This window comes from Pteronotus mesoamericanus, unplaced genomic scaffold, assembly GCF_021234165.1.
Source record: "Pteronotus mesoamericanus isolate MK-2021 breed Mesoamerican mustached bat unplaced genomic scaffold, CSHL_Meso_final scaffold_54, whole genome shotgun sequence".
NCBI lineage: Eukaryota > Metazoa > Chordata > Mammalia > Chiroptera > Mormoopidae > Pteronotus > Pteronotus mesoamericanus.
This window is the reverse complement of record NW_026555321.1, coordinates 79,056,791-79,073,654: the sequence shown is the minus strand read 5'-3', so window position 1 is coordinate 79,073,654 and position 16,864 is coordinate 79,056,791. Positions and strand designations below refer to the sequence as shown.

Below are 16,864 nucleotides of genomic sequence, written 5' to 3'. Positions count from 1 at the left end.
GAATGGTTCAGTCACATGTAAGTCAAGTTCTATACCCAATCACTTTCTTTTCTTCTTTATTGCTGCTAAAATAGAAAATGCTTACCCATTACTGTAAGGTGGTAGGAATGACTATAGGAGTTTAAAGGCTCTTGCAGATAGTTTTGGGCCCAGGAAGACTTCTCACTAAAATCTACTTCAACAGTTCATCAATCACTAAGTTGAACATCTCTTTCTATGCAAAAGCAAAACAAAAATGAATGCTGCTACTTGTGAGATATAGATAAAAGAATCTCAATTTTCTCTGGTTTGCATATAAAAGCATTGTTTTAAATTTACTTGTAGCTTGTGGATGTGGTTCTTTTTATGATAGTCCTCAACATTATTTCTTCTATGAATAAAATAAAAACATTATAATTTGGAAAAAATTAAAACTTTCTGTAATGTATCCGTTTTCACCACAATTCAGTCATCCTAAAAATATTTGGGTATCTCTAAGTTGATGTTGATATTTGGAACAGGAGATATTTTTGTTGATATTTTCAACCTATTCAAATAATGACTATATTGATAAGTTGCTTAAAATAATGGAAAGGATCTTTACTGGCATTATCAGTGAAAGTACTGTTTCCTGCATCATATACTGATGAAGCCAGTAACGAACTCTTTTTTTTTCTACTTAAAGTAACATTAATGCTAGTAAAGAAATTGAGTAAGTTTCTTAAAAAAAAAATGATATGCTTTTGTTTGGAAAGGCAGTCTTATATACCCCTGCCCCCATGCCTTCCTTTACATAGCACTCAATGCTTATAACTTGATCGTAATCATACCTCTATTTATTTCAACACTAACAAGATTAATAGGCACATAGTTGACTTTCAGTTCAGTTAGTACAATCTCTTTATCCACAGAGCAATAACTCTGCTGTATATAACTAATCCTGTGTCATTACTGAGTCCAACGAACTTCTTGTTCAACTGTGCCCTCCAAAAATACCAAGTATATCATACATGCATGATATGTATACTAATAGCTGATAGGCACAGACATGAGTACAGAGTCACACAGTGTTTAAGTGTATAGACTGAGTGCTTAGGTCCAAATACCAGCTGTGCTAACTAGTAAATGTGTGATCCTGAGCTTATCACTTAACCTCTCTGTGCCTCACTGTCCCCATTTGTAAATGTGAGGACTAAATGAATTACTATGTAAATACTCGAAACAGTGCTTTGCACGTAGTAGTAAGCACTATTTAGGTGTTTGATAAATCAATTAAATGAGTGATTTTTGTCAAATTATTAAGGAAAGTATCTGCTATCGTACATGATAGCAATGACTCTTCTCCACTGTATGTTTTTGATATATGATTTATAATATTACTTAATAAAGAAATTTGGCTCTCTCTAAGAACATGATATTTGTCCTTAACTTTGTGGTGGGCTTTATATTTTTTTACAAGTTTGTTGGCGTACAATGATTTGTACTCCCCATCAAACAGCAGGTGTGCCAGACTGTTGTCTCTTTTTGAGTTTTTTTCCTTTTTCCCTCTCAAACAGTAAAATTTATCAGTTGACAAAATTTCATAACAAAAATGTATTGGAGACCACAGCTAAATGAATGTACTGCTGGTCCAGTGATCCATTTTTAGATACTAAATATCTTATTTCCTACCCACCATTTTCTTTCATCACACTCAGGTTTGTCTCACTATGCAGACTGACATACGATATTCAAAATGGTGACCCGTTCATTATTGTTTTACATATGTGTTCTTTTCATGATTCATTCTGTAATTCAGAGAAGCACTTTTGTTTCAATAACCTATTTTTGTAAATTTGGGGGGAGAACATAACACAACAATAATTTTTGCACCCCAAAATTATAAATTTAATAATTACATTCAGTACATGCAAATAACATGAAAATAATAAACTATCCAAGTGAGTTTACCCTGTCAACTGAACTGGCCTATTTGTTGTAAAGAACTCATATCCTTTAAGTGTGTACTATGAGTTCCAAGAAACAACTTATCATTAATCTTACTTTTTGCATGTATGCAGTGTATGTGAATAAAATTCTTCCATTGCTTTGTCCTCCGAAGCACAAAACCACCAAAGGCCCTGGCAGATGCCGAGAAATCACACTTTGGTGACTAGTGCCCAACAGTCAATCCCAAAGGAATGTGCCCCTTTGCTTACATGACTCAATAGCACAAATGGTGTAGTGAACATTGTTCCAACCTTTAAAACATTGCAACAATAATATCAAAGCCACATTAGCCCTCATATGGCATGTGCAACTGCAAACCCCCTTTTCTGCCATGAATAGCATAGTGAACATTTATCTTTTTTTAAAAAGGGGTACGACATCTAAACTACTTTTCTATATTTGAGAAATTCTCCACCTTGCAAAGCATGTGCTCCTTCCCACTGTAGAAGATAAAAATGCCAGCAATTAACTTCCCTAAATTCCTTTACAGCTAGTGACATGCCTGTGGTGTAAGCTCAGTGAATCAGATGTACCTGCTTAAGATGTCCAACAGGAATGAGTAATGGAGGGACAGCAGGCATTCCCTTTAGGCAGCCGTGATGTCCAGCCTTGGTGAGGAGGGGAGGCAGTAGCCCTCGTGCCAAGGTATGAGCAGGATAAACACAAGGTTAAGCGCCTAGCTCTAATGGCATCCTCACTGGACTACTAATTTGGTAGCTTGGTTTTGATTGTTATTCAGCCTGAGTAGCCTCCCAAGTATGGTTCCCATCCTTCCAAAGCTACAGTTGTCCTTCAGTGAATTCTTTTGCTGCTTTAACTAGGCTATTGAGTTTCTGTTTCTGCAACCGAAAAATTCCTGTGATACAAAAGATTCTTCTCTTTGAAATCTGGCAAACCAGTATACTGCCATTATGTCCAATTTTCTTAGCTTCCACCGTGTTTTGTATGTATCTACATTATATAGCACTTTTCAACTTGTACAATAATAATCTGTTATATCTTTCCCCCACTAGACTGTGAACTGTCAAAAAGAATAATGATATCTGAATAGGCATAGTGTTTACCACACAGTAGGGCATAAGAAATGCTGAAAGAAAGAGCTACCAAAAGAGTTTATGTTTGTTCTCTTAAAATGCAGACTTTTATATGAGGTAAATAGCTTAATTTTTCCTTTATACAAAGCCTAATATAGCACATGCAAATAAAAATTACTAAATTGCTTTGATGGTGGCACAAAACTTGTATCAACCAAATCAAATTAATTTCTCTTTTCTAAATTATACTTTTCATGAAAAGTAATGTTCATTTTAGAAAACTTTAGAAACATGGAAAAGAACAAGGAAGAGAAAACATTTGTGATACTGCAACACTGAGATAAACTATTCATTATCAGTTTTTTCATAGATGCATATATTTATTTTTCTTCTAAAACTATGAATCTGTGATATCTCTTGTTTTTGTTTATCATGGATATTTCACATCTAAAAATTTTTTTAAAATATAGTTTAATGCTACCTATAGCTAAATGTATTCCAGTTTACTCAAATCTTACTGGTAGATATTTGATGTGTTCCTGATTTTTTCATTATTATGAAAACAGAATGAATTCTTAAAACAGAATTCTTATTATTTTCTTTTTGCCAGTCCTCTTAAATAGATTTAATTAAAGTATGTATGTATTTTGATGCTTTAAAAATGTTAAATGTAGACCAATTCAAACTCCCACCAGCAGTAAGTGAGAATAACATTTTCACTATCCTTTCAGAAGCACTGACTATTGTAATTTCACTTTAACCTCTCACAAAGGAGACTGTCACCTGGTACTTTTAATTTATATTTTGAAACTTACATGATTTATTAGAAATATTAGCTTCCATACTTAAGATAAACATTTCAAAGTTTGATACTTACATTTTTATTAGGCTTATAAAATTTTTCTTATATATAAATTTAAGTTACTGTGTAGTGAAATTCATTCACTCATGAGTTATATTTATTTAACCTTACTATGTGCTAAGCACCATTTTTAGTATTGTCCCATTGAGCTTACATTCCAGTGAAAACATTTGTAGTTTTTTTTACTACGTCTATGCTTAAAAAGAACTTTCCCATTTAGAAATCTGGTAAATGTTCTCCTCAGTTATTTTTGTTTCTGAAATGTTAATGACCTTCTTCCTAATTGTCAGGGGAACAAAACAGATGTGATTTCTGTGCTTATTGAACTTACAAACTTGGGTATATTGCTACATATTATGAAAGTATCTGCTTTCATGTAAATAGAATTGAGTATGCAGCTTACATTTTTAGCAATATGTGGTAGAATCACAATGTGTTATAGAGTGATAAAATTTCATTAGCCATGAATACACTGCTAAACAACTGGGATATTTTTGTAACTACATTTTATATCATATAGAACCATATAAATGGGGAAAAAGACCTTTAGAACAAACAAAAATAGTTCTGTGCTTTTTAGGATACTTAAAGTTTACTCTAAAATTAACATTTGTCTGTTTAACCAGCTGGTATATTCCTTAAATGTTATTGCAAGTATTGAGCTTGTTAATTATGTGTTATAGTATTACAAGACTTTGAAGCCTAACATGCTCTTGACTCAGCTTGTTTTGAAGTATGTTAGCAAAGTTATCCCTGTTAGGCAATAGCTAATAAAATACTGGAATTGAGTTCTAAATTAAATTATTTAAATATTTGATTTTTAAAAATGATATCTCATCTTAATCTGCTAACTGGAGTCTTTTTTCACTGTTTTTAAGCACTTATGAATTTGGACATCTGTATAATGTGAAAGTAATTGGTGGTTCACTTGTGTCTTAAATTTAGAAGATGGGAACTGTCTGTTTATTTTTATAGCAGTGTGTGTCAGTGGAGTGGAGATTGTCTAATCCATTCACTGTGGAATCTCCAGAGTGGAGGGCAGTAACATGTGTTGTTTGAAAATAAATGTGTAGTAAATAAATATAAAAATAATTTATTAAAAGCATATTCCTTAATTTTCTGGGCTGGTGTTAATATGAGAAGATGTAGGGGGCAAGGGTTTAAAATGTGAAAAAACACAACTTTCAAGAGGGACAGGCAGTACATTTGTTGTGAAGATTACATGAGGAAAAAAACACATGAAGCATTCAGCATCATGACCAACATGTAGAAAAAGTGATACGATCATCATCATTATTAACGGTGTGTGACTCTTTATGTTTTTTCATTTGTCATATTTTGCACATAGTATGGTAGCTTTCTGAGATTATGCTGTTCATATACCATTGATCCTCATTATTTATGGATTCTAGATTTGTGAATTTGCTTACTTGTTAAAATTTTTTTTCAAACCCCCAAATCAATATTCAAGCTTTCACAATCATTTGTGGACATGTGCAAAGTGAAACTTGAGTCATTTGACGCATATATTCCCAACTGAAGGCAAACAAGGTGATGCTCTACCTTCCTGTTTTAGCTCTGAACTATGAAAAAATGTTCCTTATGTGCTCTGTTTAGTGCCATGTGTTTGTACTTTTTTTTGTGCATTTTGCTGAGGTGCTATCTAGTATCCTCAGCATAAGAAGGGTTGATGTGCCTCACAGAGAAAATATGTGTATTATATAAGCTTCCCTCACACATGAGCTAGAGTGGTATTTGCTGTGAGTTCAGTGTTAATGAATAGATAATATATATTAAGGTGTCTTTATACAGACACATATAAAACAAGATTATGCATTGATCAATTAATGATAGTGTTGTGAGCAGAGGCTTTTAGGAACCTTGGATTTCCTCTAGGATTTTTATTATTCACTTAATCATTGTTAGTGGTGACCATATAGAACTTAATTACTGTGGATAATGAGAATCAACTGTATTTCCATGTGTTGGAGCTGTCCAGAAGGAGCCCAATAAATAATTCCCCTCCTGCCTGCCTGCCTAAATACCGAATTATTTGAGAAGCATGACAAAGGAGATAATAGATGGAGGCCAATTATTGATAAAGTCAATATTGAAAAATGTGGTATACTCATGTACAATACACAGATGGCCTTTTGGATACTGAACTCAGAATTAGACTAACCCATTAGTCCCAGGTAACACTGGACTGATGAAGAGAAAGGAGGGGGTGGATCTGTGCCTCTGGATTCCTGCTTCCAAACTTGCCAATCACAGAGGTCTGCCCAAGAGGAGTAAGCAAGGTCAGGGGACAAAAGGGTATTGTGCTAAAGAGCAGGGGTAAGAAGCTCGCCCTGCTGACCCCCTCAAAGTAGATCATGCACACGAACACTAGATTGGTCAGTTGAATATGCAGTTTGTGGTAAAATAAGAGTAACTTTATGTTTGTTCCTCAAATTCCCTTTAAAATTTATCCAGTGATGATAATCTTTCCATGCTTCTAGATGAAAACCTAGGTGACCTCAGTCCTTTTTTTTCCTCACCCTATATAACAGCCTTGCAGTCATTTTAAATAATAGAAAGAGTTTAGTCCAAGACATTTAGTAGCCCTTTCATTACTTATTCAAAAGTAGGACTTCTCTCCTTGATGCCCTCAGCAGGCGAGGGCTGGCAATCCTGTCCCTTTTTAGCTCTCCTTTTCTGAGCTTACCTGCTGTTGCCTCAGTCTCCCTGAGGCTGGTAAGTGAGGAAGGGGTGAGGGTGATGGGAACAGAGTGTTTCTCACATGCTATCGATGGCTTTATGTGCTCTCACCCTGGTAGATGTCTGAAGCTGATAATTTCCTTTGGGAGCACTTTTTAGCATTCATTGGAGGCACCTTTCCCAGACTATCCCACTGCAGCATCTGTAGGTTGGCATGAGCCATTTGTTTTTCATCTTATTTCTGGTGACGCTTGAACTCCTTTGCTCTAGGGAATCCTAACACAGCCCCCTCTACCTTGCTGCTGTTGGTTGCTGAGACCTCTCAGGCTTGTGCCACTCTCAGACACAGGCCACAGTCCTCCCAGCTTCAGGGAATAACACCCATCTCTGCATGTGCTTCCTTTGGCATGAGGTTAGAAACCATCACCACCTTTTTCTTCTCTGTAAGGCAGGGTCCTGCAGTGTGGACTGGTACCTCTGTAGAACATCACAAATCGTCCTTCCCCTCCCTAGATCCTTTAATGTTTTCAATAAAATTCCTTAAGGGGATTAGAAATATTTAGAGTTCTTTGTAAATTCTGCATGTGCTGTTCTCTTACAGATTCACTTTAGTATCTGTTAACCTGTTAATTGGGCACCGCAGTTGAAACTGAGGCAGAAAGAGTTTCTTATCATCTTGTTATGTACATATGTACATACCAGTTTCAACAGTTCAAAAAATTAATGTGATTACAAAGAGTAAACTGATGTTTAGTTAGTTTATCAGGTTGGGCAAGTCATTATTTCCTAGTCTGACAATGAATATTTCTAAGCACGTGTGACTTTTCTTTTTTCTGAGTGTTACTCCTGATTTGTGTACTTTTCTTTTAATCTCTGTTCTTTATTATCTCTCTCCATGGATTTCCTAGGCTACTCTTAAAAGAGTTAGTAATGGAAAATGCTAAGTAAATACCTGGCAGATAGTGATACGTGAATGTTTGCTAATATTGTTATTTGGGATTTTAGTATGTTACAGCCATTAAAGGAGGATTATCCTCAGGCAGTATTGCTGCAATCTATCTTTTTTTGAAGGCTTACTTGTCCTTTAACAATGATATTTTGACACTGGATAATAATATATATTTACTTGTATTAATATAACACATATTCATATAATAATATAATTAATTGGTATTTGGTGAGTGCCTTCTGCCTTTAGCCCTGGGAACATAGGGTAAACAAAACCAATGCAGAGTTTTGGTCTTCATGGATCTTCTTATTATAATGGGGGAGGCAAATTTAATAATTTTAAAATAATCATTCAGGTGTAAAATTAACACTTAGATGAATACAGTGTGGGAGAGAGGCATAGCGCCATGAAAAGGGCATATTAGGGGGTGAATGTAATAAAGGTGGAGAGAAGGCTCTCCTGAGGAAGGGACAATTAAATCAAGATCTGAAAGATAAATAGAAGTTACCTACATGAAGAGTAGAAGAAAAGCTTCTGGAAGAGAAAACAACATGGGGCAAGACCTGTGGCTGGAGGACCTGAAAGGAGGCAAGTGGAGTCAAAGTGCAGAGTACAGGCTGCATGACCAAGTCAAACTGTGAAGGCCTTGTCAACCATTGTTTTAAGCAGGACAAGTGATAATTTAGATTTTTGGAAATATCATTTTGGACTGAAGGGGAGCAGCCCTTGTATCCTCTTCCTCTTCCTCCATCATCATAGCAGAAGACATGTGGGCTTTATGTCATTTAGTCTTCACAGCAGTACTGTAAATGAGGCATCCTTGTTAAGACAGGAAGGAGTTTACACTAATAAATGACTTCCCTAATGTAACTTACCTGCTAAAGAGCAGAGCTGATATATTAGATAAAGTAGTGTTTTCAAATCACAGTACCTAGCACATTACAAGCAACTAATGTTTGGTAATAATTATACTCTACTTTTTTCTTATTCAATACTGTGTCTGTTTTTAAAAAAAAATGCTTTAAAAAGTAAAGTATAAAAAGGTGTAAAGATAAAGGCTTCTCTCTTATCTCTGGTCTCCATCCACCCATCTGTGAGGTTGTCTTAAACCACCAAAGCCCTATTGCATTATGTCACTTGTCACTGACTATGTAATAGTTATGTCTCCCACTAGGCAGTACAGACTGGAGAATCCACACTGTTGTGCTGAAGTTAAGAGACTCCACAGCTCTATCCACAGCCACATCCTTAGAAAACCTCTTTCCATTCCTGAAGCAAAGAACCCTTTTCACTTTACTTTTGTATCTGTGATAACAGGATTTTTCAGAGTGTTAGGGGGTGCAGTGATAGAAAGCAGTGTAGTTGTCAATCAGCTCGGTGCTTTTGACAAGAGGAATTTTCTCCTCTGAGTGCCCAGGAGGTCATTTGGTGTATTTCATTTTTACCAGAAAGAACAGATATCTTAAAAATCAGTAGTCTTTTTTCAGGAAATTAACATGGCTTCTACTGGGTGCTTTTTAACCTTATATTCCCTGCTGTCTTCACCTGAGCCCACGTCTGTCTCACAGCATGGCAATTGGTGGACTTAATATTAATCTGATGATATTATGGATATTAGATGATGTTCAAGATAGTGATTTTAAGCAAGCCAGAAATACTAACACTAAAGAAGTTAATGCTCAACAACTGAGAAAACTATAGAATACTACATGAGATATCCAGGTAGATGGTATTTGCATAGATTAGGAAATGAGAATAACTATTAGATTTAAAATTAGAAATTCAAAAGGGGAAAAATTTTAATACTTTAAATCTGTGATTTGGAGAAAATGATATAAAAAAAATACATGTGTTGGTTTACTTACCTGTGTTGTAACTTCTCTTTTTAAAATCTCCTGGCACTTTGGGATTTGGGCCTTCTGCTGACTGACAGCATGAGTTTGAAAGTAATTGCAGTATCTTCACAAAACGACTTCTGTTGTGCAGGGTTATTGAACAGCTTGGTGGGAAGCAACTGGTGATGAACCATATGCACCACGAAGACCAGCAGGTTCGCTACAACGCTCTTCTGGCTGTGCAGAAGCTCATGGTGCACAACTGGTATGTGCTGGCTTTTTCCTCCCACTCACACACTGGCCTGAGAGATCACATTTGTTTAAAACTTCTAATGTAAACACTCTGATGAATCATAGTTTTTAAAATCAGTGATAATTTTTAAATATCTAGAAATATATCTTAACAATTCAGAGCAATGACATGATAATTAAAAAATTGCATTAATGTTCTGAAGAAATATATGTATATTCAAAGTACTTATATCAAACACAACTCCAGAAGTAAATGAAAGACCCCATGTGACATAAGTGAATCAGTCTTTTTTGGAATTAATGAGATCCAGTTGGGCTAAACTGATTAGGGATTACAATTTTGGAAGGTTTAGATATTCAACATGTGGTTCACCTGACTGGATTTTACCAGTTCACATGAAAACACAAAATGATTGATCTATTAAGATTTAACTCTCACATTTAACTCATTATAGCTTTTTGCTTTTGAAATAACTGGTTATATTTTTCTGTCTTTTTAAAAAAAGAGAATTATTGACCTTTGCATACCCACTTAGAACAAGGTAAATTAAAGAGTGACTGCTAAGATATAATGGTGAGCCATTTGTGTAAATGATAGCAGGATTCCCTTTGTCATGTCTGTTTTTAGCTGTAAGTTGGATGTTCTTCTGAAAAGTTCAAATGCCTCTCTGTTCCCCACCCTATGGAAGCATGCTTCGGTGTTGGACTGTTTTTGTTAATGCACTATGAACAAGTATACATTCTCTATAACTGACAATAATACTGCCAGAAAGAATTAATGGTGCATTAGAATGTGTACATTTGAAAGATGCAGCAAATGCAGTATATGAGACTATCCAAGTGCTGTTGTGGTATTATACATTAAATATTATGATTTTGCCACTTTAGCATTTTTCATAAATAATGACGTTTTTGTATTCTTTCAAATTATTTTTGAGCACTTTATACTCTGTTATGTTAAGAGCTGGGCTATAGCTATAATAGAAATGGGTACAGCTTTACTTAGGATGATTAGAGACAGCCTCTCTGAGTAGGCCAAAACAGCTAAGCTGAGATAAAAATGATAAGGAACCAGTTATACAGCTCAAATATTGGGGGTAATTATTTCAGGTAGAGGGAATGAGAGGATAAAAGACCATGAAGCAGGAATGAGCTTGACTTCTTTAAAAGCAATGTCTGCAGACATATTTTTATGTGAAAACTGGGGGTGATGGTGCTACAGTCATCTAGTAGGTAGAAGCCAGGGATGATACTAAACATCCTACAATGCACAAGCAGTCCTCATAACAAAGAACTGTCTTGCCCAATATGTCAGTTGTGCCAAGGGTGAGAAACTCTAATTTGAAGGATGGAAGAGGCTGGCATGAAAAAAATGGTCAAGGAGAGATTGGCAGAGATCCAATTGCCCATGGTCTTATAGGCTGTCATTTGATTCTTACTTCTGTAAGATGAGTTGAAAGCCATTGAGAGATCTTTAATGGGGCAATGACAAGAATTGGTTCATGTTTTAAAAGATTGCTTAGGCTACTCTTTGGAAAATGGATTGTACAGGGGTAAGTGTGAAAGCAAGAATACCATTTTAGTAGGTTCTCATTGTGGTCTAGAATAGAGATGGTTAGTGGCATGAACTAAAAGTTAAGATAACAAGAAGTAGATGGACTTGGGATAGATTTTAGAGTTAGTACTTTCCATTGCAGCCAGCACATGATGGGCTGAAAATATTTTTACTTTGTGCAGGGAGAATGGGATCAAAGCAGAGAACACTCAAAATAGTTTTTATCTGTTTAATAGGAGGAAAAAACTTCGAAGTCTTTCAGTAAAATATGGAATACTCCCCTGGATATCCCCCCTTTTGTCACTTCAACCTGAGCCACATTTTTCAATATAAATGAATTATTTAGTAATTTTTTCTCTCTTGGTTTATGTCTCTTTCATGAAATTAGTTTTTAAAATGTTGGCATTTAATAGAATATGAGGCCATTGCAACCAGTGAGCTTATTATTTGCCAGATGTTTTTCTAAAGTTTCTATGAAACAGTTTTATTTTCCCTTTTTGTTGAAATTAGAGTTGATATTGTTGATAAAATAATTCATTTTAAAAGTTTTTCTCTTGAAGAATTTATTATTGGGTTTAGCTGTTTATAAAATGTATATTTCTGATGTGAAAGAAAAGATAGGTATGAAATAGGATGTTGACCTTTTCCCTTTGCTTGTGGGGGAAATTTTTTGAGAATTTTTGTGTTTTTACATGATTATACTTTGAAGGCAAAACATTTAAAATTTGATTTTTTCCTTGAACTTAGGAACTTGATTAAGTCTCACAGTATATTTTTTGATGTATGTGTACAAAAGGAAAAGTAATCATCTGTTTATTCACTCTTTATCACTGACTGATGAGAGAATATCCTCCCTTGCTAATTATGTCCCAAGTTATTTTAACTTTACTATTTTAACTATAATAAATCCCTTTTAATTGACAAGCTAATAAATGTCAGTATTTTCCTATACTGTATAAAGGAATTTTCATTTAAAGAAACATTAGAATTCACACTTGACCTGTAGATTGTGTTGTGAGATATATAATTCTTCGGCTCTTTGTGCCAGAGAATGAAAATTGCTCAAGTAATAGCAATTTATTTTACCTTCAGTCAATATGAGACCAAATAGAATACTGTTTGGAAAGTAAATCTTTAATGACATTATCCCCAAATGCAAAAGGATTTTGAATCCAAATCTTTATGCAGATAACCATGTTGTCTTTATTAAATCATGGTAAAGACTGCTTTTCTGCTTACCTAAAATGGAGGCTTCTATTATCTAAAACAATGGTACTGGTTTTCTAAGATGTTACACAACAAATAAAACAGGAAAACACAGTCCATTTTCTGCCCTCTTAACATTTGTTTTGTTTTGATTTAATTAAAATGAATTTTTTATGTTAAATATTTTAGTAGAAATAGTTAAAATATAATCATGGATAAAAGTAAAATAAAAACCCTGCCCAAATGGCGGCAGCAGCAGCAGCGACTTTCCATGGCACTTTGCTTGTTATCTGTAGTCATTGTTTTGTTCCTCAGCTGAGCTGAAAAGATTCCTAGTACACTCTTGATTTTCTCTTACTTTTATATCACAAATGATGTTTAGATATTTGATATTAATCCTAAACTATCCATGTTTATTAGAATAAATTATAATTTTGGATATAAACATTTACTTTTAATGCAGGAAAATTTTTTTTAAGTATAAGGTTAGAATTACATTTTAAGCATAAATTGGATACTTTTAAATCATAGAACTGGGCTATGTTTTGATATTGATATTTGATTTTAAGGACCTAAATATAATGTTTCTTGATAATGTAGAGATAGATTTATTTCTGGTTTACATAACATGTAGTACAGAGTTATATATCATGTGAAAATAATTTTTTATAAATTTATGATTAATTTCAAAATTATTTCCATAAATTACAAGTCTTCATAGAGTAGTCAGTGTTTCTCCCCTCTACTTGACATCTGTATTTTCATTGAAAAATGGATTACAAATAACCCTCAGTGATTTGGTGGGGGAATGATGGACCAGAATAGAGTTGCTGGGGGATGGTTGGCACACCCGGTGCCGCCTCAGTTCAGGGGGCCTGGAGCAGGTCACGCCTACTCACAGCCGTCCCGAAAGACCCACACAGCTATCTGATCTTGTACCCACTGTGCATTCCTGGCATGCCCTTCTTTTGAGCAGTGCTGGGTTTTTATATTCATGGATTTGGCAGAATATATTAAAAATGACAACTTACTCTAGAAAACTTTTATATATACCCTTCGTTTATACTTTGTAACTTAACATCATAAAATGTCATCATTTTTCTCCTACAGAATGATATAAAATGTAATCAGCTTGTAATTCAGAAGCAACAATATATGCATATGGACAGCTCAAGACTTCAGGAAAGAAACACTGAATTTTGTAGGTAGAGGATCTAATGTAGAATTTTATATTTGTTGCTGGGTTTTTTTTTTTTTCATTCTTATTTCAAGCAGAAAAATAAGTTCTAAGAGTATTACCCTCTCTAGATATTTTGTGTATAGATAAATAATGGAACAAAGAACTCACCAAGCAAGGGTATGAGTAATACTACTTTGTTCTCTAGGTTATCTTATTAGTTATTTTGTTAGTACACAGCCATAAATACAGTGACTAAAATAGTTACTTATGAACTAAATTGAAGGAAAAAACCTAATGTAAGTTTTAACCTTTTATTGCTAATAATCATATTACTAAAACACTTCATATGGTTTTTAATAAGCATAAAACATTTCTAGATTTAACATTTTTCAGAATTTATAAAGTGGTCTCTCTTTGGATAGCTGGAATTTTCCACATTATTCTTACTACAATTTTAGTGGCAGAACCTTTGAAAATGTCTTTAAGGGCATATGTTTTGGGTATTTTTTAAAACCAAATATTACTTGATTTAAAATAAAATTTATATATATATATATAACTCCAAGTAAAAAGGAATTCTTTATAACTGTTGTCTCAATATTACTTGAGCAACTCTGGGTCTTCCAGTCTAAAGTTGCTTCTCCTTTGCTAGTTAGAGATGTTTTGAGGCTGTACTAACTAACTATTTTTCTGGACATTATGTATCACTTAATTACAATTGATTTGGAAATGCTAGCATAACATAAATCTTAGATTATTGTATAGTACCAGTCTAAATAAACATTTGGAGGTGGTGGATAATAAGCATTGTTACAGTAAAGAAAATAAAACTACTGATGGACAATATGGTTTATGTACTTTATAATTAAATTAAAAAATCAAGTTCAGATTTCATACAGAGGTGCGTATGACTAAAGTATAAGTAAGTATCTATGGATCAAGTTTATGTTGTGGTTTCATTTGATTAGGATCAGTGTCTTAGGTGTACAGATACCTGAATTGGGTTCTGAAGGATGGTTAAACATAGACAAAGGAAGAGTTGTATCTAGTAAGGAGAGACAGAGAAAAATGAACCAACTTGCTAGCTTCTAAATGCTTTTTATTCCTTTTCCTTTTAGTGGTCAGGGTAGTTACATTTGTCATTTCATGGGTTTCATGCGCGCGTGCGCTTTGAATAATCAGATTAACCTAACAGAACAGAGTATGCTAAAAATAGAATAAAGATTAAGCAAACTTTATATTTACTAGTCTAGGAGTTTTTTTAAGTTATTTTCTTAGTTTCCTTTTGTGTATGTCACCCAGATGTTGCATCTTGATGGGGAAAAACATTTCATGGGTAACAGAAATGAATTGAGAAGTTTGTGTCACCACTGAGAACTTGAAGTGATAATTTTGTCATCTTAAGAAAGACAGCTTTTTGATGTAAATATCCTTTAATTAAATTTTAATTGAATTTACATTTTAAAAGAAATATATAGTGATGCAGTAGGTACCTACCCTAAATTTAAACCCCTTATATGAATTAAATGAAATTAATTGCCAGCCCTGATTTATATTTTAAAAAACATAAATTCTGTAAAAAGGTACCAAAATGTTAATATGAGGGCCAGAAGTTTTCCTAAAATACCGTGTTTTTTATACCTACACACTCTCAAAACTCTAGAACATTTTCCTGTACTTCTCATACCTTCAGAAGGTTCTTGCCTCATTTTCCTTAAGGGTTAAGTGTTTGTAGACGCTTGAAATGGGAATAACCTCTTGGATGACATTTTTTTCTTAGCTTGGTTAAACAGCCCAGAAGTGTCTTATGAAAAAACATTTTAGTGTGTTGTATCTAGTTACCTTCCCAGTTGAAGATTTAAAATCTGTTATTTGCACCCCTTGTCTCTGTTTTAGGCATGAACAAAAATACTTACTAGATACTTCAGTAGGTGCTAAAATAGAGATATGAAATAGAAAATAAAGGCATAGCACACAGGTTCAGTATGGTGTCATGAAGGCTATGACTGAAGTATAAATAGGTGTCATAGGAGCATGGAAACTATGTCTCATCTCCCCTGGGCCTTTAGAAGGGAAGGTTTCCCAGTGAGGCAACACTCGGGCCCAGTCTGAAGGATCAAGAATGAGTTAGGTGGTGAAGGTGAAGTTGGAGTGTAGGAAGGACTTGCAGGCAGTGGTAGCCTGTAAGCATGCTGTATGTGGAAAGCACAGCAGTGTCACCAGAACCAAAACGAGGAGCCTGGGAGTGGCTGAACTATGGTAATACTAAAGGACACCTTTGAAGTCTTGTGCACTGCCTTGGATTTTAGAAAGATTTGACATAATATAGTACTCTGAATACCAGTTTGTTTCTTCTAAGATTTTTCTAAAAACAAGGAAGGGATTTCTCTTTCTCATGTAATATAAACTGTATGGGTTGGCAGGTCCAGAGCTGGAAGAGCAGCTCTGCTAAAAACAAAACAAAACAAAAAACAAAAATACCCCAAAACAACAGGATCCTTCAGCTTTCCTGCTCCCCTGCCTTTGGCTGTAGCTTTCATCCTGCTGGCTGCAATGGAAAAGGGAAATGTGGAAAGAAAAAAGGATTCTTAGGAGGACTTGTCTTTTTTTCTCTTTAAAACTTTTTAATAGGAAAGAAATTCAACTACTAAAGAATTGCAAGAACAATACAATGTTCTTTCACCTAAATTCACCAGTTGTTGACATTTTGCCACATTTGTTTTCTTTTTATCTCAGCCTCTCTCTTTCTGAACTATTGAGGCAAAATGGCAGACCTTGTGGTTCTTCAGCCCTAAATACTTCAGCGCATGTGTCCTAAGAACCAGGGAGGGTTCTTATGTAACTGTGGTACAACGATGTGATGCTATAAAACATAGCTCATATTCAAAGTTCCTTGTCTATAGCAAATACGTTTTTGTCTGCCTTGTGTTGGTAGACTGAAGGAGGCGGGGGGAATGGCCAGACACTTTGTATTCCAGAGCTTAGCTCTCCTGAGCCACAAGATATTTATCTTTGTTCTTTTCTTTTTTTTCCCTTCCTTCCTTCTTCTTTATTCATTCCTTCTTGCACGTAATTAGTATTTGATAAGTTTTACTTCATGTAGTGATCTTGAGAGAAATATTACTCAATATCAGTTTTCTCTGTTATGATTTTGTGAAAATGACATTATATCTTTGATCTCTTTTAGAGTGTTTAATGTTATAAAGTACAAGAAAAATAGCTCCTAACCATATTTTTCATCAGAAGTTAGTACTAGAGGTTTTATTTGATACACCTGGAGTGAGTGTGTTCCAGCATTAAGAGAATTTTAAGAAAGTCGATCA

The 16,864-nt window shown here is 34.5% G+C and overlaps 1 protein-coding gene across 3 annotated transcripts in view; it reads left to right on the top strand.

The window, feature by feature from the left end:
* Nucleotides 1-16,864, top strand: part of ATP6V1H (ATPase H+ transporting V1 subunit H) — a 142,123-nt gene that overhangs the window by 104,689 nt on the left and 20,570 nt on the right. For all 3 annotated transcript variants that reach the window (XM_054595542.1, XM_054595540.1, XM_054595541.1), the window contains one exon: nucleotides 9,500-9,613. In XM_054595542.1, the coding sequence (XP_054451517.1) occupies nucleotides 9,500-9,613 (114 nt within the window). The remainder of the gene's footprint in view (nucleotides 1-9,499; nucleotides 9,614-16,864) is intronic.